Here is a 23,746-nt window from a genome sequence, read left to right as displayed (position 1 = left end):
CAGATGGAAGCATGATCCTTCACCATTGCTTGTTTTGCATAATGTAGGGATTGGAACTACATTTCAATAGCACATAGTCATAGATGTGTAAGTATACAAATATTTTTCTTTTCCATCTATGTATTTTCTAATGTTTTGGTCTGGTTTTCTTTAATGACAGCTTTCCACAGGGAAAAGCTGTCACAAACAAGCAAATGCTGTGCTCTGACAGAAAAGCTTACACAGAAGAAAACAATGATTTTGGTCAAGGAGATTTGAGAGAGAAAGTGACACTCCAGTGCTAAGTTTCTGAGACAGATGATGACTTACCTTGGTTTCAGGGCACTGATAAAACTGCTGTTGGACTGATGTGGAATGATGGTTTTTTGTGGGTTTTTTTCTCTCGTCAGAAGCTTTATTTCAAGCTCTCCAACAATCCTAACTTTGATTTTAGTTGTATTTATGCATTTATTCTTTGCTGTCAAATGTAATCAACTGATTGAAATCCATAAATAATAAACATCAAGTTTCAATTTAAGATGCAGTAACAAGATGCTGTCAGAAGAAGTTTTACGTACTTGAGCAGCTTTTTATAGCTAACTCCCTCCAGAGTAAAGTCCTGACACATTCTTAGTGATAGGGAGCTAATGTCTTTCCTGCACGTTTGTGGAAACCCACGTGACAAATCTTATATGGCAACTGAAGGAGAGGACACTTGCACACCTGTTTGTGGAAGGGTTATATAAAAAGTCCTGCGACATATTTTAGCATCTATCAGTAAGCTGAGCAACTTGACCTGCTTTACCCTTTATAGGATAAATGATATTAAATTAACAACTAGAAAATAATAAAAAAAAAAGACATACTAACATGAAAAAACACATTTTATTGCACTTAAGTTATAAGAAAATAAAATTTCTAAGTGAATCAAACCATAGACACAATCCCTTTAAAGGTTGTTTTCCTCCATCATGTCAGGTTGTTACATAACTAAAATTAACCAACTGGAATCTGATTGTTTTAAATCAGACTATAAATAAAACAAAAACAAAAAAGGAGGAAAAAAGATCGCCTAGGATACAGTGTTAAACCACTTTCACAGTTCAGCTTGAGTTGTGGCTCTTGGAGAATGAGGCAAACCATTTGACTCTCGTTTCTCATTTTGTTTGCATGTGACATCTTTACAAAAACGTAAGTTTTTGCTCTGTCAGTTCCTCCCAGCAATAACTGTAACAGTTGTTTTTTTCTCAAATACTGTAAAACACTAAGACTGACCAGCAACTTTATTTTAATTTTTGTATTTTATAATATTTTTAAAAAATTTTGTCAGTTTTTTTAATGTATGTTCATTCCATTCACCACAGCCCTCACAAAGAAAAATTTCCCCACAGAACAGGCTGCAATAGCTTTGTTCCAAGGAATGTGTTTTAATTTTTGCCCAGAAAAAAGAAAATAAGCTTTGCACACACACTCAATTCTTTATTTGCAGGCAAACTTCACTCTTAATTGTCTGAAACTCTTCCACTCTCAGCCTCTTAGAGGCACAGTTGGCTCAAGTTTCAGTGGCAAAAAGTCTTTTTCTGTAACCAAACTAGAGCAAATTTGGAATTCAGTCTGGGACTAAAACGTCACAGCAGAAAAAAAAATAAAAAAAAATAATTTGCTTTTCTTTCTTTCATTTAGCAGCATAAATAAGTTTGGCCACTGGGAATACAGTACAGGGGTGGGACAACAATCCCGTAATTGAAGACCTACTTCTAGCACCAGCATTGCGAATTAAATCCATCAGAGGACTCTCAAAACCCAGGACAACTTGCCACCTCAGAGCAACTTATGCATTGAAGAGTGTAGATGGAAGCAACAGTAAATAGATTAAACAGAGGCTAATACTGTGATTGACATTGGCAATGGTTGGCAAAAAAAAAGAGGAATAAAAGAAAAAAAAGAAAAAGCTCTGATAAAACTGTACAAAACAATTCACAGTAATATTTTAGCTTTTCCACACCAGGAATGGACTCTTTGTTTTTGTTTGTCTTTTCCATTGCAGATGCTCTCTAGTTTTTGAAAGTCAACCAGTGACTGCTCACAGAGGTTGGAAGGGACCTTGAAGGTCCAGTTCAACCCCCTGCTCAGAGCGGGGCTAAGGGACAGCGCGTTGCTCGGAGGGGCTGCCGGGACCCAGGGTGGCCCAGGGGTGCACGAGCAGGCTCGCCCGTGCAGCTTATTTCAAGATCTTTGTGGTAAAATAACTTGTTAACAAGAACTGTAACATTTTTCTTTTTCACTCCAAATTGCTCAAGGAGCAGTTGGAGGAAAGTAAAGAAATTAATTGCACCTGGTTTAATTTCAAAAGTTGGATTTTTGCAAAGCTGCCCCGGTCAAAAGTGTAGCCTTTTTATGTGACGAGACAGCAAAAGCCTCTCTTGTCAGTTATAGTTTGTCATCTTTGTCTTCTCCTTCGTAGTCTGTAGGTCTTTAGGATCTGTTGCCCCAAGGCAACATCCTGCACCACCAAGGACAAGGGATTTTTTCCTTTTTCTTTTTTTTCTTTTTTCTTTTTTTTTTTCAGGGGGGAGGGAAAGGAGAACATCGTCTACACGTTTGGACAAATTCATCTTTCTGCCCTTCACTTCATATCGACGTCAAAGTCCAACACCAGCAGCTTTGTTTCTTCAGTCCCATTGCGGCTCCCAACCGCACACACCAGCTTTGTGTTAGAAGCTCTGATTCGCCACACGACGCCTCCACTTCCCCCGCTCTCCAATGTGACTAGATTTCGGATAAATTCACCCGTTTTCAAGTCCCAAAGTTTTACAGTTCCATCATCTGAGCTGGTAATTACAAAGTTCTTGTTGAACTGTAAACAGGTCACAGCACTCTGATGCTTGTTGGGACCTGTAATAGTAAACAAAAACATTTTTATTTGTAATTGATTAGAAAGCAATGGCAGGCAGCACTGCATCTAGAATAAATATCTAGCTATTTGCATATAGTTCTTTTGCAACTATTATAGAACTACCTATTATAACTCCTGATTTTGTACATTAAAAGGTACAGAAGCCTTTCCATACTTTCAAAAAGTGAAGGCAGGTATAGAAAACTTCCCCAGTATTTCCTTCTTTGTTTCAGTGACCTCACTGTGTTGTATACAAACAGTAGGGCAAATGTGCTCTTGGACATTGATGAATATGAACTTAGCCATCTTGAATGAGGTGACTGCTGTAAGAGTTCGTCTCCAAGTCCCTTTGAAGTGTTGTTATGAGATTACTCCATCAGTAAATATTGACAGTTATATACTGACACATAAATAGATACTGTTAAAACAGCAGAGTTTGTTTTATAGGGAAATTTAATTTTCTGCTCCAGCCAGTGATGCTGCATATGATACATGGGAATGATATAAGACCTTTTTTGTGGGGAGAAACAAAACCATGAGTTTGTGTGCACGATGCCTAAGTGGCAAATGTCAAAATGGAAACAAGAATCTTTCTTCTTACTGAAATAAAGAAAACATTTTCTACTTGCATCTCTTGATTTATTGCAACAGACAGTGTACTTCGCCTCCCGATCCAATTAATCAGTAGGCTTTGAAACATCCAAGTGACCCCTAAATAAATACATTGACTGACTATTTTGAGATGTAATTTCCTACATATTTCTGTGGCTTATTAGGCTAATATACCCATAGCAAATTGCTATCAGTCCAGACCATCTGCCTTTCATAATAGGCAAGTGATTTGAATAGATTAGATCAAATACATTTTGTTCTTCTAGTTCAGAAAAGGATCATACAACTGTCATCAGAAAAGTATTTCAGTTTTAAGTGGTCAGTGCTTGTTTCTTTACATGTAATTATTTTTAAGGTTTTTTTATTAGAATCTGCAGCACAGATTACTGCAGTCTGCTTGATTTACATGAGGGTAGTTTAAGCTTACCTTGCAATGTCTGTAAACATTGTCCTGTTTTAATGTCCCAGATTTTGACCGTAGAATCGGCATTCCCAGACACAAGTATATTGTCCTTGAGTTCCATTCCACTTGTGAGTGACTGGTGGCCTGTTAGAGTGTGAATGCAGTTGCCTGTCTCCACATCCCAAACTCGGATGGAAGTGTCAAGAGATCCACTCACCACATGGATACCATCAAACTACAAGAAAGGTAAATCTATTACAAACAATTATATTAGGATCTTACGAAGAAGGCTGTTAAGCATTTCATTCACTAAATGCAAGGTGAGATACGGTATATATTCGGAAACTGCATTACAAAGTAAGAATTCAGTCCAAATAGAGATGGCCACATTTGATACCAGAGGAGGGGACTCATGGTTAGACATATGGGCTATCAAGTATGTGGTTCAAAACGAGACTCTGAACCACTGGTCTTTTAAATGTAATACAACTCCTTTAAACACAGCAGAATCCTGACTCCGCTGCAGTGTGCAACAGTAACAGCGTGCAACAGTAAGAGAACCCAGCTTTCCTAATACAGACATTAACAAGCAACCCTGCTTTTTACAAGTCAGAGGGAGTTTAAGCTGGAGAAGGGCAACAACATTAGTCCAGAATCATCCACACAGAAGTCAAAATATAGAAAAATGGAAGGTATGCAATGGAAAAATGTGGGGTTTAGCCATTGTATAATCTTAATTGTGTACAGTAAGGAACTTTTAACTCTCTAGTTATTGTAGGGAAAGGCATACAGGCTAAGATATGAAACACTTTTGACCAAGAGGACTGAACATGTAGAGAACAGAAAGGTAGAAAGGAACCTGAATTATAGTGACAATGACATAAGAGTCCAGAATTCTCAAAAAAGGAAAAAAGCAGTGGAATAAAACCGGTGGGCTTCAAGGAGGAATACTTTAAAAAAAAGAGACTTCCTTCCCATGAGGTTTTTATATATCTATTCTCTGAGGGGAAGAAGAGTTCAGGATAGTTGGCACTTTCTTAAAGATACAAACTATCCTTGTGTGAAGTAAAGATAGGAAGTGTAGTAAATTACCAAGACCCACTTGGCTAAAGCACAAGGAATTGTACAAAAAGTAGAAACTAGATCAGTAGATCTGTATAAAAGAGCCCACTGGGACAAAAACAGAAAGGCAGGGCACAAACCAAGATAAAACTAGCAAGACCAATTATACTATTCTGTAAAAAAAAAAAAAAAAAACCAAACCAAAAACAAAGCCAAAAAACCACACCAAGAGGAAGGCCAAAAAACAAACATACAAACAAACAAACAAAAAAAGCTCATTTATCCACAGCAGGAAGGAAACACCAAGTGAGGCCAGCTATTTAACTTTCTTTGCTTCAGTCCTCAGCCATCTAAGTGTAGGCTTACAGCACTAACACCACTAACAACTGAGCACAAGCTTTTGCTAGAATGGGGGGGAAAAAAAAAAATCACATAAGGCAAGTTGTTTTAAGACAATCTCAGAGACATCTGCTGCTATCTTTGAGAATCCATGGAAGACAGACAAGCTTCAGATGGCAAATACAATTCCTTTCTTTACTGAAGGAGATGATGATGGGAGATGGGGAATTATGGATCAATCAGCCTAACTTCAATTTCCAGAAGGAACTTGTAAGCCCTTAGTAATGCCGTAAGTAGCAGCAAACACAGATTTGTGGGAAAATGATCTTAACCAATATGTTTTTTTCTTTGACAGAATAAAAAGCCATGGGAAACAGCAAATGTCTTGGTTGTATTTTCACAAAGAGGGAGGCAAATTTGAGGCCGGGATACTATGCCATTCAGAACTTTGTTCACAGTACTATTGGAGATATCAGGAAAGAGTTCCAGAGTTCTGGCATTTACTATTTTCATCAGGATTTGGGTGACATTTGAAACAGTGGAACTGACCCAAAGCAAAGAGTGTAGAAGTCAAAAACTGTGAAGATCTGAATTTGGAGGGGAATGAATGAAGGTACAGCTGCAACCTGGGAGAAGGAAGGTTGGGCATGAGTCTTTGTTATGTTTAAGGCAATATGACCCTACTTGTCCATGTGGACTCACTGATACCTGATAATCGCAAAGAACGAATCCAGTTAAGGGAACTCGACTATCTGAAGCTGCTTCCTTTTATAAAACCTATAGAAAACTAATATGGTAGATCTTTGCAGCCAAACATGGCTGAGCATGGCACCTAGGTTCAAAAGAACATAGAGAGCAACTGGCACATACAGACTGCTTATCTGCTGTATTTACTGCATTTCTGGTGAAAATATACTAAAAAAGACCCTCTGGTATTTGAATGTAACGCATGTAAAATAACTTTTCACTTCCAGTAAGCACTGATAAGACTTTGACTGGACTCTGTTTTGGGCTCCCTGTTTTCAAAAGAGGATGTGAACTAATTTGAGTTTAGACAAAAAGATGAGGAGTGCCAAGTAGCCTAGCAGAGTTGGGTGGAAATGCCACAGAATGTTTTTCTTTCCTAAAAAGAACTAAAGCAGATTGATGTAACAAATTTTGAATTCATTTCCCCTTTCCCACAAACTAATTGCATTCCATGTACATAAGGTATTCAGAAAGAGAGCTTTAAGGCTGGGCATCAAGACAAACTGATGTTGTTACAGTGAAACAATGGTTCGGATCAGTGGTTTGGATCAACTGCTACCCATGAACCCTCAGAATCTTAAAGTAATCTCAGTGGATTACTTTATAGGCAGATAGAAGGAGAAAGAAAAGTCAACACCATCAGTAGTCTTCAACTGCCGCATAAGGATCTCTGGAAAATATTACGTCTACAAATGGGGAAATATTGAGGTATAATAGAACCTGCCATGGAGCAGGGATAGGGAGGACTGGCTTATTCCGCCTGATTATTTTATTTATGGAAGTTCTACCGTTTGGGGCGATTTCAGGCCAAAGGGCAGGAGCCACCAGGCAGTTTTAAAGAATCTTTCTGTTCAAAACTGCAAGCACCTGTAGTCTCCAGCCTGCCTTCCCTCACCCCCCTCCCATTAGTTTCAGAACATATCAGTGTGTAACACAACCCAATTATTTGATCCATTATTACTACAGTATCAGAGCAAGACATGAATATTCATAAGCCAAAACAAGAGTCACTGGTGAAGATAAGGCAGAATAACATCTACTGTTCCCAAACTGCCCTATATGAAATAGAATCTTCAGAATATTTTTGAGAGATAGGTAGGTAGCACAGCATTTTTAACTTGTTTGCTGCTTGTCTAGAGAATACTCCTCATCATATCAATGTAAGAGAATGACTGGAGATTTTGATAAATTCTGCTACATATTTTTGAGAAAGGAAACCAATTAGGTACTTTGTTCGTATTTAATATATTATGGTGAGATACATGTTATGAAATACACACTTTATGAAAAATGTCTCTAGCACTGAGCTTCATTTTCTGAGCCACAAACCAGAGCAGTTACATGCTGAATGCCATTTCCCAATTTTGAACTGTCTTTGTTAATTTCTTTTTCAAGTCCTGCCAGATTGTGGTGAGAACAGGCACAAGCATGAAATTAATTTCTTTCGCCTCTCAATGCCTGGAAGTGATGCTTTGACTCTATGAATGAATAAGAATTTTGTTTTGGTTAGTAAAGGTAAGAAGACCTGAGATATGAGTGTATCTTTGCCAGCTTTGTGGGTAACTGGTAGGCAATAGAGAGATGCCACAAAGTAGCACCATAATAACCTGCACCTACATTAAGGTGTTTCTGTTGAAAAAGCCTCACAGCTGTACATCTGCCTCTAATCAGAAAAGAGGAAGTAGAAGGCTGGAGTATTACATAGGATCATTAAAATCTTAGGTTTAGCCTTACTGTGAATTATAGTTTGGAACTGGAAGATGGGACTAGAAAATGAGGATAAACAGATGACTCAGAACATTAATACAATGCTTTTTTTTTGGCACATTGTCAATAACTATATCCTTTATTTATTTAAGGCAGTAAGTTTAGAATTTCTTGGGTAAAGCAAAAGCATAGCTCCATAATACATGCAAGATTTAAAAAAAATCCCAACCAAACAACCCATCTACCCACAAAACAACGTAACTCGGTGATATAAAGATTTGGGCTTTATTGTACTGGATCCTTTAAAAAAAATTCTACTCTAAAACATCTCAATTTCTAAATTAAGATAGTGTAACAAAATGAAAGAGGGGCTTATCACAGATGCCTCTATATTCCTGTGGTCTATATAATTCTGGAGGAGGTACCCACAATTTAATAAACAAGGTGAAATAAACTGACTTTAAATGTTACTTAAGGAAACTAACGCAGCAGATGAAAATCACATACCTGTAACGAGTAGACTCTGTTAGTATGCCCTTGCAGTGTGTGCAGACAGGTCTCTGTCTCTGGATCCCACACTTTGACCATAAAATCATATGCACCACTTACAACCCTTCTGCCATCATATTGAACGCACCGAACTGCAGCTACGTGGCCCATCAGAACGTGTAAACACTGGCCCGTCTCTATGTCCCAAACTCTCAGCGTAGCATCTCGAGACCCACTGACCACTCTGGAGGAACAAGAAAAACCCCTCCTGTACTTAGCATTGGACATAAAAGTATTAAAACAATTAAACTTGGGTATACATCAGTTATGAGTTGTAATTTGGGACATCAGATGGCATTAGTCCACCAGCCATTGAAGATCAGGCTTGGCGTGACATTTTATTAGGGTCTCAAATGACTGGAGTGTTCTTCCTTGCTCTACTTACCTCCTCAGGATATGTCTTTTGATATAATTAGCAATCAGTATTTAAAAAGGCACTTCATTCCTGAACAGCAAAATGATGCTATAATTCTGTGGACTGTTGTATCTACCTATGAAAGCTTATGAACATGCTAAACTCCAGCCAGTGCTATGAGCCTTCTGTTTTAATGACTGAGTTAACTAATTGTAACAATTAAATAAAGATCTTTGGAAGTTTTACTTTTAACAGAGTAACAGTTATTCTGCTTGACTTTTTTTTTTTTTTTCAATTTATAATATTAAAAGCTTTTTTAGGCAGAAACAGAAATGAGAAGGAATAAATATTAATAGAATTCATAATGGAAAAACCTCATTGTTCTTCAAAAAAGAAATGCAACCAACAAGCTCTCTGTCAACAGCTCCATACCACAGTCAAGTAACAGAGCTTTGCAAATGTTTGTTGGATCAAGATGTGGTTTACTATTAAAAAATTCTGTTATAATCAGTTAAAATTCAAATAAAATACTGCAGTGACAATACTTAGAAAGTCATTTGTTTAAAATGAGTAAAAGTTTGTAGCACTGACAAAAGGAGAAATTACTCAGTGTGGGAGACTGGATCACAGTTTAACAAAGAATTAGCTTTGAAATAACGCAAAATGTGACTTTTTGAAGTACATGACTCAATTTTCAGTTCTTCATTTAGTATTCTTATGCTTTTGCTTCTATGAATCATCTCCTCCCTTATGTTGATTTATGTTTCGCCTGGTTTGTGTTTCACTTCATGTTGGATGAGGTACCCAAGTTTAACAAGCACTTTCTGTGCATACAAGTGTGTAAGTTACAGGCGAAGCCGTGGCTGTAGCTCTGGACAAATCCGTACCTTTTCTCATGGAGATGCATGCAACGCACGGTGGAGGTGTGTCCGTACAAGGTGTGTATGCATTCTCCAGTCTCAGCGTTCCAAACCTTCAACGTCCTGTCTGTAGATCCACTGATGATGATATTGTCCCTCATTTGTGATGACCAGACTCCACCTGTGTGCCCAACCAGTGTTCTCAAACACTGAAAAGAAACATTTTCCTTAGTTTACTTTTTTGACAGAGTTGAATGGAAACTTTAAGAAAAAGCAATCTTGGAAGTAACAGTTGGCTCTCATAGTAAGAGCCAGAATACCCCTGGAGACTGCTTTCTGATTGAACAAAAAAAAAATAAAATTCCGCTTTTACAAAATATCCATCAAATTTGTCTCTCAATTGTTGGTACTTCAACTATAAGGAATTTTCCCTGTAATCTTCCCCTTGACAAACTAAACCATATTTCCAAATTTCTCAATACAAGGACATGTTTTGCAGCCTTGAGTTGTTTTCCTGGCATTTTTCTGAGTCACTGCAGGATTTCCAATAGCTTTTTGAAGTGTGTTAGAAGGGGAGAGAGCATTCACTTGGTAGTTTTACCACCAATCTATAAACCATATACTTTTGTTGTATTTTTCTGTTTGTTTATCCAAGAGACATCCCACTCTGCAAGCCTTAGCTACAGCATCAATCCTGCAAAAAAATTCATGTTTCAAACCTTTTTCAGACTTTACTGTTGCCCAGGAGAGGATCCCACACTACATAAGCACAGCCTACCTTCTTTGATCCCAAATGTATGACATGATTTCTCACCATGTACAGACTGTTTGCTCACACCTACTTCTATAAAACCCCCGTCCTCCCAGAACAATGACTTGTCTCTGTCTCTCAGCCTGTTTGCCTTACAAATAATGACTACATACACTTTCTCACCAGGCAGCAATAAATGGTAATTAGCACAGACGAGGAAAGATCCATGCAAGACTCCTCTAGAAAGATACTTCATGAAGATTCTGCATTTACTTTAACAACATGATCTCTATAATTACCCACTTTCTAACCCATTTAAATATGTGCCATGTTGATTTTTGCATTATTCTATTTTCTTCAGTTTTGTCGTGGGGATAGAGTCTTGCAGTGCACACAGCCATCTACTTCTGCACTATTATTTTTATCAGTCAAACCCGTAACTGCACAAGAATAGAGGTCAAGGCAGTTTGAGGATATCTTTTTCTGTAATCTAATGCTAAGTGGCATTAATTGCCATGGCCTTCCTTTAACTGTTAGTTGACTCCTCTTGATGTAGTCCAATATTTTTTATCTGAGATAATGTATCCTAAATACCCAGTCTTTCAGTTTACTCCATGTAAACATTTACACATTTTAGCTTTCTAACTGTCCTGTCCTGGATCTTCTTGTCCTCATACCTTTTGAAAAGTGTTAATTTTACCCCACAGGTTACTTTAGGAAAAAAAAAATCATCAAACATAGATTATCTGGCTCAACTATAATAAGAAAAACTATAACTTTGGTAGTTGTTTAACATCCTTGTGAGTTTCTGCTGAAATATTCTATTATCACTGCATGCTGTATTTCCATCACATGAATTTTCTCCCAAAAAGTAAGTTTTTTTTCTGCATCGATGACAGTATACTAATTCCTATTGTTAATATCCTGTTCTTTCTTTCTGTTAATATCCTCAAGCGTACTTGTAAATGCCTTGCTTTTTTGCTGTACATAGATTTCCTGTTCTTTAACAATTTTTAAACAGTCTTCTGCAATTCCTGGCTCCTTGCTTAATTCACTGCTATCAGATCCATCTTTTTCAGTTCATAGCTGTTAGTCACTTTTACAGTTCTTTTTTTCTCATTTCAACCAATGTGCTCATATTTTAAGAAATCATCCTGCTAAAGCAGTAAGAACACAGAATCCTTATTTTGGGCTTTACATCTGTCAAGGGAATTATTTAGTCATGTTCATTTGCACAAACCAACCTTTAGGGTTTTTTTATTTTATTAATTCTTCAGCATCAGTAAGCAGGAGGGCTGCTACAGCATGTTTCCATTTTTCATACACAATTCCTGGCTCTCTTAAAGGTTTAAAGTAAATAGTCACACTAGGTTTTGTAATTACTTTCAAAAAATTACTGAACAATAATTGTTAAGTCATGCTACTGTGCTCAATTTTATATATTTAAAGTAACATTTTGCTTTTGGGAGTATGATATGTACAAAGAAAGTATTTTTCATTTGTGTTTAGGTTGCCCTTTTCAATTAAAAAAAATGTAAATTTCTTTATGAGATCCTTCATTAGACAGTTTGTTGTAGAGAAGCCAACAGCAGCAGGGTGAGGCTGCCTATGGCTCTTAATTTTATTCTTACCCACAGTAGTATTAACAATCCCTTCAAGGATCTTCTGGGCGTCCAATGACAAATGTTTAATACACTCAGCTTCAACATTATGAAGTGGATACCTTTTACATTTAAACATGTTATTCTCAATAGTTACCCTGTTGTTACCTGTACCATTAAAAGGAGGCTAAGTACACACGATACCAGTCTAGAAGGAAAACATTCTGTTTTTCCAAGGCCTTTTCTACATCCTTGGAGCATGGTCAGTCAGTCACCTCAAAACAAAAAACCCGTGGGCTGAGCAGCCATGATGTTCTAATGTGAATGAAATGTTCAGTACTGTCTTTTTGATTGCACATACTGGTTTGCTTCTCTAAGCCAAAATTAAATTATTGAAGCTAATTAAATTCCTGACTGATCTGGATCTAATTTAATAGGAAATATTTAAACCTAAAGCAAGTTAATTTATTTTTTTTTGTGGCTCAGCAATATTGTAGCTTAGAATTAAAAACAAACTCTGTATTTGAAATCAGAACCAGTAAAACAAACACCACATTTCAAGAACTTGAAAACAACAGAAAGAATGCTAGAAGACAAGTGAGAAAGGGGAATCCAGAAGGGTAAATGCAGCCTAAATTAAGCTTTAAGGAAGAAAAAGTAATGTATCTGTCCAAATTCTTTAAAATCCATGTCACAAATGACTCCACAAGAATAGCAGAATTGCCAAGAGAACGCGGATATATGCCAGTGGTAACATGAGCAGCATTGCAATTTCACATCAAGGTGACTTTTTTGAACTAGACAAGTTTCTGTGTGGGAAAAGGTGACCCACACGTTTACTACTTCTGATTCTTGCCCCAGACGGCGCTAAAGGCCACCCTGCAAAGTGGTCTAATGGCACAGCAGCATTTTTGATGTGCCAGCGCTCTACCTGTAGCTCATTTCCTCAAGAATTCAGCAAAGCTGCCAAATTACCTTGCCTGTAACCGCTGACCACACTTTGAGTGTGTTGTCATCAGAGCCGCTCACTATCCGGTTCCCACAGAACTGCAGGCACGTGATCACGTGGTCATCGTGCCCTTTGAGCACCTGACAATGAAGAACATGAAAACGTACAGTCACAATTTAATGCAGCAGATGAGAGAGAAGCAGAAGAAACAAAATGCTCCTCTGATTCGTAAATTGCAAAATGCTAGAGTTGCTTCAGTAATAATAAGGCCCCTTAATCCCGTGTGTCAAGTCTAATTTACCGCCAGCTGGGACCAAAGAAGGTGTTTTCCTCCTTCCATGGAGTGATGCTGAATTGCTTAGCAAGCACACTGCAGCTACAGTAAACCTCCTAAAAGTATCAGGAAAAATCCCTAACAAAAGCAGCCTGAATTAGTAACTGAACATTGCTCGATTCCTCTATAGTTATTCCATCTCTTTATTTTTCAGTTGAGTTACTGTTACCTTTTGTTTCAATCTTGAACAAAAAAGGATGGGCCTGTATTATTTGCTGAGTATTTGTATTTCAGTGGTCAAGGCTGACTACATCTATTTTTTCACTTACCAGCCAAGCATTGTATTGTGTTAAATGCCAGGCAGCACCAAAGTAAAAAACTAGAAAACCATTAACTCAATTAAATACAAACAAAAGCAACAATTTAATGCACTGGAAATGTGGATTGGAATGTTGCTTTATAGAGGTGGGATTTTCAGTACTTGATTTTGGAAAAATTCTGTATCTTTTATCATAATACAGGAAAACCAATCCTTATCAGAATACATAGGATGAAGAATTTTTTATTTAAGAAATCTGAGCATTTTTTCAATATGCTCATTGAAATGAAATGGCATTTGGATAATGCCAGAGGCTGTAATTTTAATAATAATTCCAAGATAACTTGATGTGGAATATCAAAGCAAGAAATACAGAACCGTTGCCAGAGATATACATAAGTCATGGCCAAATAAACAGCAGGATACAGCCATAGGTTTTCCAAGGGAGTTATCTTGTTCTTAGTTTTATTATTTTGTTGTACAGTAATTAAGAAAGGAGGTAAATTGCCTTAAAACCTTAAAAGGTCATGAATATGGATCTTATTCATATTTCTGACTGCTTGTTCAATACCAGGTTTGATTAGACAGTTGCTATTTTATGTGCTGCTCAATTTAGAAGAATATATTTAAAAGTAAAGCATGAATTAATCACAGAATAGTTGCAGAGTATTTTTATGTTGCAACATGGCCCAGCTCTACCTGAGATTATCTGTCTCAAAGAGACTGGCATATTTATGGGAATTCATAAAATGGTACAGAAATTTCTGTAGTGAAAGAATTCTGCTGTATTGAAGAATAACACTTCAATTTGCCAATATGGTGCTCAGAATATAATTTAAACCCAAGGTAAGCTAAAATACAAATTATTTGTTTCTGTAGCAATACACTGCTTTTTGTGCATGGACAGTCTGCTTTGTACAAGTTGATCCTGCTTTGTTCATGGCACCGTGCACAGAGCTCAGAACCTTACCTTAGGCGATTTAAGTTCTCCTCGCCGCCAGTTGGTATCAATCCTGTGTTGTCTAATGTAGGCGCTTTTCCACGGACTGTGTATAAAGCCTGGTTTTATTACTTTCCTCCTCTTAATATGTAATGGTTCATCAATACCTAAAATGGATTTAGAAAAAAGGGTGGGGAGGGGAAGAGATGAGCTTACCCCACAAAATACACATTTCCTCCCAAACCTTTGCAGTGACCCCTGACATTAAATTCAGCAGAGACGTAAGAACCTCCTGCATGGCACTCTTTGTGTGTCAGGGATACTGCCCTGCTTCTCAGCAAGTTATTCTGCATCTGTCCTTGTTGGTTCAACATAATCATTACCATAATCATGGCTGAAAATGCTCTAATTCATCATTCCTTGCTGGCAACCTACTAGCTTGGTTTTAGATCCCCCTTTCCAAGGCAATGCAGCAGAATATTGCCTTCTACAAATGAGTATTGTCCAAAAAGCTCCATAACCACTCATATGCTTATTTTGGAACAGTTCAAGAATTAAACCTTTCTGTCCGTGGTTCTCCACTATGGTCACCCATCTTCATTGCCTTTAAGTTCACTGTGACTCCTTGTATTAGTGAGCCGTTAATTACTTTCTTGATTTGAAAGGATGACTGCTTTTGTCATTGTCCTCTCCTGGCTGGAATTTAAGTATAGCTATGCCCTTTCTGAGTTGACACTTGAGCAGTAGTGCTTTGTTTTAGCCCTGCTACTACAGATACAGCTTTTTTTACAATTCTCTCACCCTGCACTTTTTTCTATGCAGCTCCTCTCTCCACTGCATCTCATTACTGGCAGGAGTCTTGTCTCTTGCCAATATGTGGATTTCACTCCTCTGCCTTTAGCCTTGTCTCTGGTGTCTCTGTCTGCAAGTCTTGAATTAACGTTTCCCTCACATTACTGAGCAGTTCAGAGGCCAACCAGGCTGCAATACTGGCCTGTTTGTCTCTGCTCTTGTGCCTGGATGTATTTAGTCTTACTAGTAAGCTCACAAATGTAGGCTCGTTCCTTTCTCAACCTTCTCTTTTTTTTCCCTTCTGTCCTCTTAATGCATTTTCACTTAAGTTTTTAAGAGGAGAATCTTTAGAGGAGATTTAAGAGGTTAGAAACCCATTGCAACAGAAAACAAATTAATTTAGGTGCCCTTACAAAAAGGCAGCTAAGCTGACATTGTCATGTTTTTTGAAGCCTTTGCATTGACCTCTCACAAGTCCTTGTCTCCATACAGTCTGGACATGGCCCTGTGTTCGCCTGTCTAAGAGTGATCACATGCATGTGCTCTGCCCCCCAGAACAAACTCCTCGTTCATATAATGCTCCTTAAAAATAAAAGCTTTGTGCATATTCTTCATGTGCACAAATACGTGGCTACTTTCCTGGGAGTCTTTTTTTACCCCATTCATATTACTGCTGAACCACCTTATCTTCTTGATTTGACACGAGCAGGATAATTAATATCTGTGTCGCTAATGGGCTGTGTGTCCCTCTCTAAGTAATCCTGTTAGCAACTTCTCTCACTACCATGTGCCACTTCTGTGTTAATTTTCCTACAAGTGACGTGAAATTACAGCAGCCCTTCTACTGACCAAACAGTTTTTCCTCCGTGTCACAAGCCGCAAGACTATACTCTGTCATTTTTACATCTCAGCTCTCATTTACTTCGGTTGTATAATAACCCTTAAAAAGCAAACTCAATTGTTTTCTAAAAACATACAACTGGTATAAATAGGGCATTCAAACTTAAACTCTAGTTTCATTTCTAGCACTCCATGGATTATTTCTGCTTCCTACTTTAACAGAGATACAAACCATGTAGCTAAAAGCATAACTAGCACTAAAGCTAAAGTCACACGAATTGCCTTCGCAAAACTTTAAGTTTATTATGTAAATTAACTGCACTTTTTATGATAGCAACACTTCGACCATTATATCCATCTTTTTGCTCAGCCTTACCCTCCTCTTTGCATTTCTCTCTCCAGAGAAGATTATCTTCAGCCAGAATTCTCCAGTAACGACATGTCTGGGCTGCCTGCAGAAGGTCCCTGGGTTCCAGGAATGACAGCACATACAGTGCCAGCTGTAAAAAATAAGAAGAAAATGTATTTTCTGCACTGCCTTTGAAAAGAAAAGTGAAGTAACTCCACATATTATCACACATCAGGGGCTGAAATACAGAAAATTGAAACACTAAATTATTAAACAATCTCAGAAACTTAACAGACTCCAGTTTATTCCTGTGGGCATGTGGGAATGTAACAATCATCTTAAGTAACTAAACCCATACAGACCACATCACAAAATGATTCTTGTATTTGCAAGAAAGTAGATGGCAGCTGAAATCATTATTATGCTTTTTTTAAAAAACATAATCCATGTTACTGTGAATCATTAGCAGAATTATTACTGAAGTAATTATGGCTATGTTATTTCAGCTAACAAGTACACCAGAAGTTATTCTGAGAGTTGAACTACAAAGTATAGCACTCACTGTGTGAGCAAACAGGGATGTATGTTGTGATGAATAACATCACTCAGAAAGCCCAAATGCAGAACAAGTAAATGTTGTGTGCAGCTGAGCTCAAAAACCCTCTGCAGTGGTAGGAAATGCAGTGTACGTATCACTCATTTTCTGATGAGAACACAAACACATTCTTAGGTGGTGTTACAAAGGATTTTACGGGCTGGGATGCAGAAGGATCTAAGTATGTAACTTTAGTACAATATAGTACCAAAATCACATGGGAAATCCCAATGAAAATAAACAGAAGATGAGCTTTTCCACATGAAATTAAAGGTTATTGGGAGAATTCAGACCTTGGCTGACTGAACTAAGCCTTATCATGAACACCATAAACCCCCCAAAATCTCTACATATATCTTCAGATGTACTGAAGTCTTAAACAGGGGCAGAGGCATCTAAAAAACAATCCAAGACACTAGGACAGCTATCATTAAGGGTATGATGACTGAGTACAGCTTTTCTACTTGACAGCAACAATGCATCTCCCTAGTAATGGAAAATAAGTGTAAGATGCAGGAAAGTCCCTTTCACAAGTAAAAACTCTACAAAAAGAAAATAATGACAAATACTGATGCAGAGAACTACTTACATGCTGAAACAGTGGGGTCTTTGTCAGTAACTAATAGGATGCAGAAGCTGTCAAGGAAATCAGATCATCCACTTTTAGTTCTGCTTGCCATATCTTTTTGTGTTTAGGGTTTTGAATTTAATTTTCAGTTGAAGTTATGATATATATAAATAGAGTCTGCCCTTCAAAGCAGCACAGACTGAAATTTAGTAAGGAAGTCATAACTGTAGGCTATTGACCTCAGCAGATTTTTGACCTTATTTTGTGAGAAACATTTACTTTCAGTAATCTAGACCAGCCAGCAACTGAGCAGGAAATAAAAATTCAGTATGTCAGAACTGCATTTTGGTTGCACACACACCTTGTTTGCAAGTCATCACCTGCAGCTCAGAGGCAGCATGTACCACTCCACATTTGAGGGATCTGTGTCTTAAATTATGCATTAGATCCCACAGGCATCCAAGGCCATAAACCTGAAGAATCTTCCTCTGTCCCTGCTCAGGGAATCAGCATTTAGGATCTGGTGTAAGGCTCTCTATTACAGGAACAACAACTGTACCTCTCCTTTCGGACTTTCTGTTTTAATTCCTGGCATGTAAAATTATTGAAGAAGTGTTGTTTCCTCACACACATCACATAGTTTTGCATGTAGCAAGACTCAAACATGACACAGACCCTTTCCATTTTTTGCTGGATGTTCCTCAACTGACAGCACAGTTTGTTTAAATATCACTCTACAGATACAGACACTTGCTAAGATGGTGTTAATTAAACCCATGAGCCAACCGATTCTAAACCAGGTTACATATGGGTAACATTTATTTTAGACTATATTTATCTAAATAGTCATCAAGGGTCAACACAGCCCACAGCTGACTTAAAGATTAGTAGTGCATAGAAGATGACGTCCCTTTATCTCAGCTCATGGATATAGTTGTAAGAAAACTTCAGGTAGCAAGGATCTGACCTCTGACTGAACTGGATTTAGGACTACTCTCTGCTCTTGTGTTAATAATACCCAACAGTAAGCAGTCTCTTGCCGTTTTCTTCACTCACACACATGGAACCAACAAAATTTCTATGGCTGATTTCAGCAACACTCCTCATCTGTTGGTTTCTAGACCTCATTTTCACAAATATGTAACCTGAATAATTATTTCTAAAGTCTCAGCAAGAAAACAGGAGTATTTATTTCAGATTAATTGTTTGACCGCATGTTTCCTTAGAAGGAAAGTAAACATTTTCTTGGTTATTTGGCTATTATGTTACCGTCTTTGCATTGAAGAAAACGGTTTTGAAGCAAAGCCCTCCCATCCACATCATCTTCTTGTTCTGGTTCAGTCATAAAATCACTGCATTGCATCCAACAGCACTGGAGATAACTACAGATGTTAACGCGGAGCGACAACTCAAGGGAGCGTGTTCTCTTCGAAGGGAAGCCTGCTCACAGAATTACTGACCCTAACAACTTGTTCGTGCCCCCACAGCTCAGTGCGTCACCCCCCACTGCAGCCAGCATTAAACAGCTGAGGACAGCACCGCTTAGGAGATCTGGGTGAAGGAAAAGGAGAGGAGATGGTGGAGTCAGCTCGACATTTTTTTTAACCCAGTTAATTTTGGTGACAGTGACTCGGGGTTAGGAAGCAAAAATTATTTAAGCCAACTTCACTGGTGAAGTCAGCCTGTCATGAAGCACTTACAATATTCTGGTTTCAAGAGGCAAGAAACCTACTAAAAATAAACAAATTAACATGAGTAGTTTACAATGGAGTTAAGAAACCTGAGTGAGAAAGAAAATTTTACTGTTATGTAGTGTATCTTTTCTGTCAAGAAACTGTGAAAGCTGATCTTTAGTTACAGTGTAACTAGACCACTGGTTGTATTTGAATTAGTACTGCCACAAAATCATGCAAAGAGAACTGATCTGTGAGTTCCTGTCATCAATAGAAGTTGCAAAGTATCTTATGTCTCCCCAAAATACAAAGTCTTTCTGTCTTTCTTGGCCTCTGAACTAAGGCTGCTTTGGGTAGCTTCTTAGAAACATGGCAACCACGCAGAGGTCCTATTGAACTCTTCTCCTGCCCCAGTGTCCTTTCCATTCCCGAAGAAGGCTGCTGCAGAAAGTGCTTCTGTAAATACTAATCTCATGTCCTGTGTACTAAGTTAATACTCATTGCATAAATTGATTCCAACCCTTACAAATGCCAGCCAGCAAGGGAAGGCTGTGACACTTCCTGACATGTGAAGATATGACAGTATATAAACAGAAAGAAGGGTCTCGTACATCTAAGTATTCAAAAATCGGATATACACCAGAAAAGAATGTCAAGAAACAGAGATATGAAACAGTCTTCAGATAATAAGACCATGTTAACACAGCAACCAAATATTAGCACCCAAATATCTTAAAAGAACTTGTTTTGTACAGTGTTAGTACCTAAGACTTACAAACACTTACGTGCTCATGAAAATTTTCATATAGAAAACCCAACATATCGTAGATCTGGTAAAAGAAAATAAGGCTTCCTCCCCCCCTCCAAATAACAAACATTTTGAAGTCCCTAAAATCAATCAAGGTCAGAAGTATCATTTCTAAATTAACTGAAATACATTTATTTAATAACTGCAAAAAATTGGGTTTACACTCTTTCATATCCACCCTCATGTTCTAGTTGTGAGGACATCACGAATTACTCTTCTGTGGACAGCATTTAGTTACACACACTGAAATCTAAATCTTACTTTCTATTTAACCTGATACAACATGATCTGATTTGCAGTAAAGGATTTACTGTAACATGTCTGCTTAATTACGGCTTGGTTTTATCCTTAGCAAGAAGTGCTTTTCTGGTTTTACTTTTGGTTTATTTGGTAGAGATATTACGGCTCCACTTGCTTAAAATAAATTCAAAGATAACATTAACAAAACTCCCACGACTAAAAGGATTAAAAAATAATGCTTACACTTACAGAATAATGTGCAGAGAAGTCTTACATCCAGAGGAAATTTTTGTGTGTGTTGCCCTAACAGAATTAGTTCTCAAAAAAAAAAAAGCTAAATTGGCCCAATTAAGATACAGAGATATTTTTAAAGCTACTGGGATTTTGCTTAAAGGGGTCATCTGTATTTCCAGGTATCTGAAAGATTATCAAGAGACAGAGGTACGGTAACCTGAAATTACATTAGCCACGTTATGGCAACGTACCAAACTGTGACCCTCTAACATCAGTTTACATCACTACGCTGGCAAAATCAGCATTAAGTTTTTAAAGATGGCAGCCAGCACTGCATAATCCAGTATGAACCTTTTTTTCTCACCTCTTTTGGGAGCAAGGAAATGAAGTCTCTTTGAAACTGGGGCTCTATCACTTGCATCATGTGTTTTACTTGTGTTGGTTCACAACTATCAATGAGTTCATCTAAAGCAAGTAACTTCTCTGGTCCACTCCAGCTCTGCAAGGAAAGAAGAAGAAAGAAACAGTAAGCTTAGTTTAACACACTAGTTTGGTTTACATCAGTAAGTGCCATTGCTTTGCCAATAAGGCAAATTAAGTTTGCTCATCGACCTATATACAAGCATATAAAAAGCCAAGAGATAAATGCTCATGCTAATGACACAAAAATGAGGAGTTAATCAACACAAAATATTCAAAATTACTACACTGATTCATAAGCTAAGAAAGGATTTGTTATATGCACACATACAGATTGGCAATTAAATAGATAATAATATTTAGTAATAATAATTAAATTAATTAAGCTTCTTTTGAAGTTGATGAAATCTACACACACGTTACAGAGAACGACGGGGTTGCAACAGAATGCGTTCCCTCTCTGTCTTTCTCCATTGTGCATTCAACTGAGATGGTAACTTCTAACCTTCATGTTTCATGTGGTAGACCCAAATCTTGAAATGAGAGGAAAGGAAAATAAAAAACTTTCTCTAAAAGTACATTTGCTTACTGCCTGCTTATTACTACAGTGTGTCCCTAAGTGACAATGTTGTAATTTCAGAATCCTGGCTATAAACCAACACATATTTTGTAAGTATCAATTTACACTTGAATAAACAGGGAATTTTGATTGGTAATTTTCTTACTTCACATTTTTACTAATGGGCACCATAAAGTTTGAAGATTTTAATAAGGCACTCGATTGAGAGCATAGCAGATTAGGAGCATCATTTGTAGAAAAAAAATTAATAACTTAAAATATACTGCACATCTAAAAAACATGTCTTAAACTCATCTGTGCTCATCAAAGAGTTTTGATTTGTAATGTGAAAACAATTTAAAGAAAATATAATTTCTACAGGAAAAAACAACAACTACTGCTAACTAATTTAGCAACAGAATTAGAGCACGAATAAAGCCTTAGAGAGAAAATGAGACATCACAGTTTTTGAGAGCAGATTCACATTCATAATCTCGAATGTCTTCTAGAGTGACACTTACAAGTAAATTAGCACATACAAATGATATTACAGTTACGGTAAGAGGCTAACTGAAATTAAAAAAAAAAAAGGCAAGATACCTTACAATTAAGATTTCTGTATTAATCTGCCATGTATCTCAGGACCATTATTACTCATGCTCTAAATTTCTGTTCTCTGGATTTGACTCTGACAATTCACTCCGGTCTCCGCAATACTACAATGTTTGTATACTGTGCAGTTTCTGCAGAACAATGAGGCAAGTGAAGAGGAAGGTGGAATTTCTGAAAGCGAATGCAAAGCAGATAAATACCCAGCTTTACTCGATGTAGAAAGATCATCATGTTGCATCATTTCTCCCTAATTAAAATGTCAAAAATACTTGAAATGTCAATAAAAGCATCATTTATCCAAACGATGACCCAGGGAACTTTCAGGTGACCCCATTCCATCAGGAAGTGTGAGAGCAGCCCATGTGCAGCAGCTCATTCACCCCAGTTCCACGCTCTCACTCTACAGCAAACACATGGCTGATCATAGAATCATAGAATCATAGAATCATACGGGTTGGAAAGGACCTCTGAGATCATCAAGTCCAACCCTTGATCCACTACCACCACAGTTGCTAGACCATGGCACTAAGTGCCACGTCCAGCCTCATCTTAAAAACCTCCAGAGATGGAGAATCCATCACTTCCCTGGGCAGCCCATTCCAATGGCTGATTACCCTCTCTGTAAAGAATTTCTTTCTAGTATCTAACCTAAACCTCCCCTGGCGCAGCTTAAGGCCATGCCCTCTTGTCCTACTGCTGATTGCCTGGGACAGTCTATCCTACTGGAGGAGGGGAAGAAAGTTCCTGACCTGAGCCTTTACATGCACTACTGGCAATTGGCAAAATAGACTAAACTGGCAAAAAAAATATTCCTCATCCACCTGTGTGTATGGTGTGTCACCACGGGAGATGAGGATTTCTGTGTCTCATATCCAATACCTCAGAATATTAAAAAGAAACAGGAATGTCTCAGCTGAAGCTGCAGCAGGGCTGTTGTAAACAGCTTTTATTATAAATTTCTTTCAGTAGAAACAGTTGCATCACATAGCAGTTCTCCATAAATCATGCACTGAAGAACTGTTTATCTCACCAACTTTCCAACTGCTGTTTGTTTCATCAACCCAGAGCTTAGCTGGTGTTAGGTACAAACGTTTGCAGTCTTTAATCTCATCTGTCAGCTGTGTTTGAATTTAGGAGAATTAAAAAGAGGGAAAGTAATACCTGTATTACTTCCTTATAATCTAAATTTCCAAGGGCAGTCTACTTTTAATTTATAAGCAGCTACGTTTACTAAATTAGAACAACTCCACCTGAGGAGCATTGTTTGCTGCTGTGGTAAATGCTGCTGGCAGTTACCAACAGGTTATTGATTAATAATGTCACTGTACGCTATCTTAATCTCTAACTCTCTTACACTTATTTGATTTTTAAAACATAATACAGATCTGAAGAGAAAAGGGACAAGATTCAAGAATGGGAAAGAGATGCTAATGACTAAAAGCAGCACTCTCTTTTATCTGTCCATTCATCATTAGGGGATGGGTACAGGCAGTTTCTTAAGGCTTTTTTAAAGCAATCAGCTGCTACAAAATGTTGTCTCTAGGACACTGTCCCCTTAGTCTTTCACTTGAGCAAACAAACCTCCAGTTACAGCTGGTAAAGGGTCTCTGAAGGAAGTGTCTGACATGGAAAATTGGGATGAAGCCTTGCCAGATGAACACAACTGTTTGCGTTAACAAAGGCAAGACTAGTAAACTCTGTTTCTGCGCCCTG

The 23,746-nt window shown here is 37.7% G+C and overlaps 1 protein-coding gene across 4 annotated transcripts in view; it reads right to left on the bottom strand.

The window, feature by feature from the left end:
- Positions 1–845: 845 nt before the first annotated feature.
- Positions 846–23,746, bottom strand: part of FBXW7 (F-box and WD repeat domain containing 7) — a 182,452-nt gene continuing 159,551 nt past the window's right edge. For 3 of the 4 annotated variants that reach the window (XM_051790554.1, XM_051790556.1, XM_051790555.1), the window contains 8 exons: positions 20,807–20,941; positions 16,352–16,475; positions 14,374–14,510; positions 12,837–12,950; positions 9,537–9,718; positions 8,253–8,478; positions 3,915–4,125; positions 846–2,874 (listed from right to left, as the gene is read on the bottom strand). In XM_051790554.1, coding sequence (XP_051646514.1) covers positions 2,606–2,874; positions 3,915–4,125; positions 8,253–8,478; positions 9,537–9,718; positions 12,837–12,950; positions 14,374–14,510; positions 16,352–16,475; positions 20,807–20,941 — 1,398 coding nt within the window. In that variant the 3' untranslated portion in view covers positions 846–2,605. Of the gene's footprint in view, positions 2,875–3,914; positions 4,126–8,252; positions 8,479–9,536; positions 9,719–12,836; positions 12,951–14,373; positions 14,511–16,351; positions 16,476–20,806; positions 20,942–23,746 lie in introns of those variants that run through there. The other variant, XM_051790557.1, reaches the window with a different exon arrangement.

The sequence above is a fragment of the Manacus candei genome, unplaced genomic scaffold, assembly GCF_025592945.1.
Source record: "Manacus candei isolate 608988 ecotype Guabito, Panama unplaced genomic scaffold, ASM2559294v1 h1tg000028l, whole genome shotgun sequence".
NCBI classification, from domain to species: Eukaryota; Metazoa; Chordata; class Aves; order Passeriformes; family Pipridae; genus Manacus; species Manacus candei.
The sequence above is the reverse complement of the archived record's forward strand: the minus strand, read 5'-3'. Positions and strand labels throughout refer to the sequence as shown.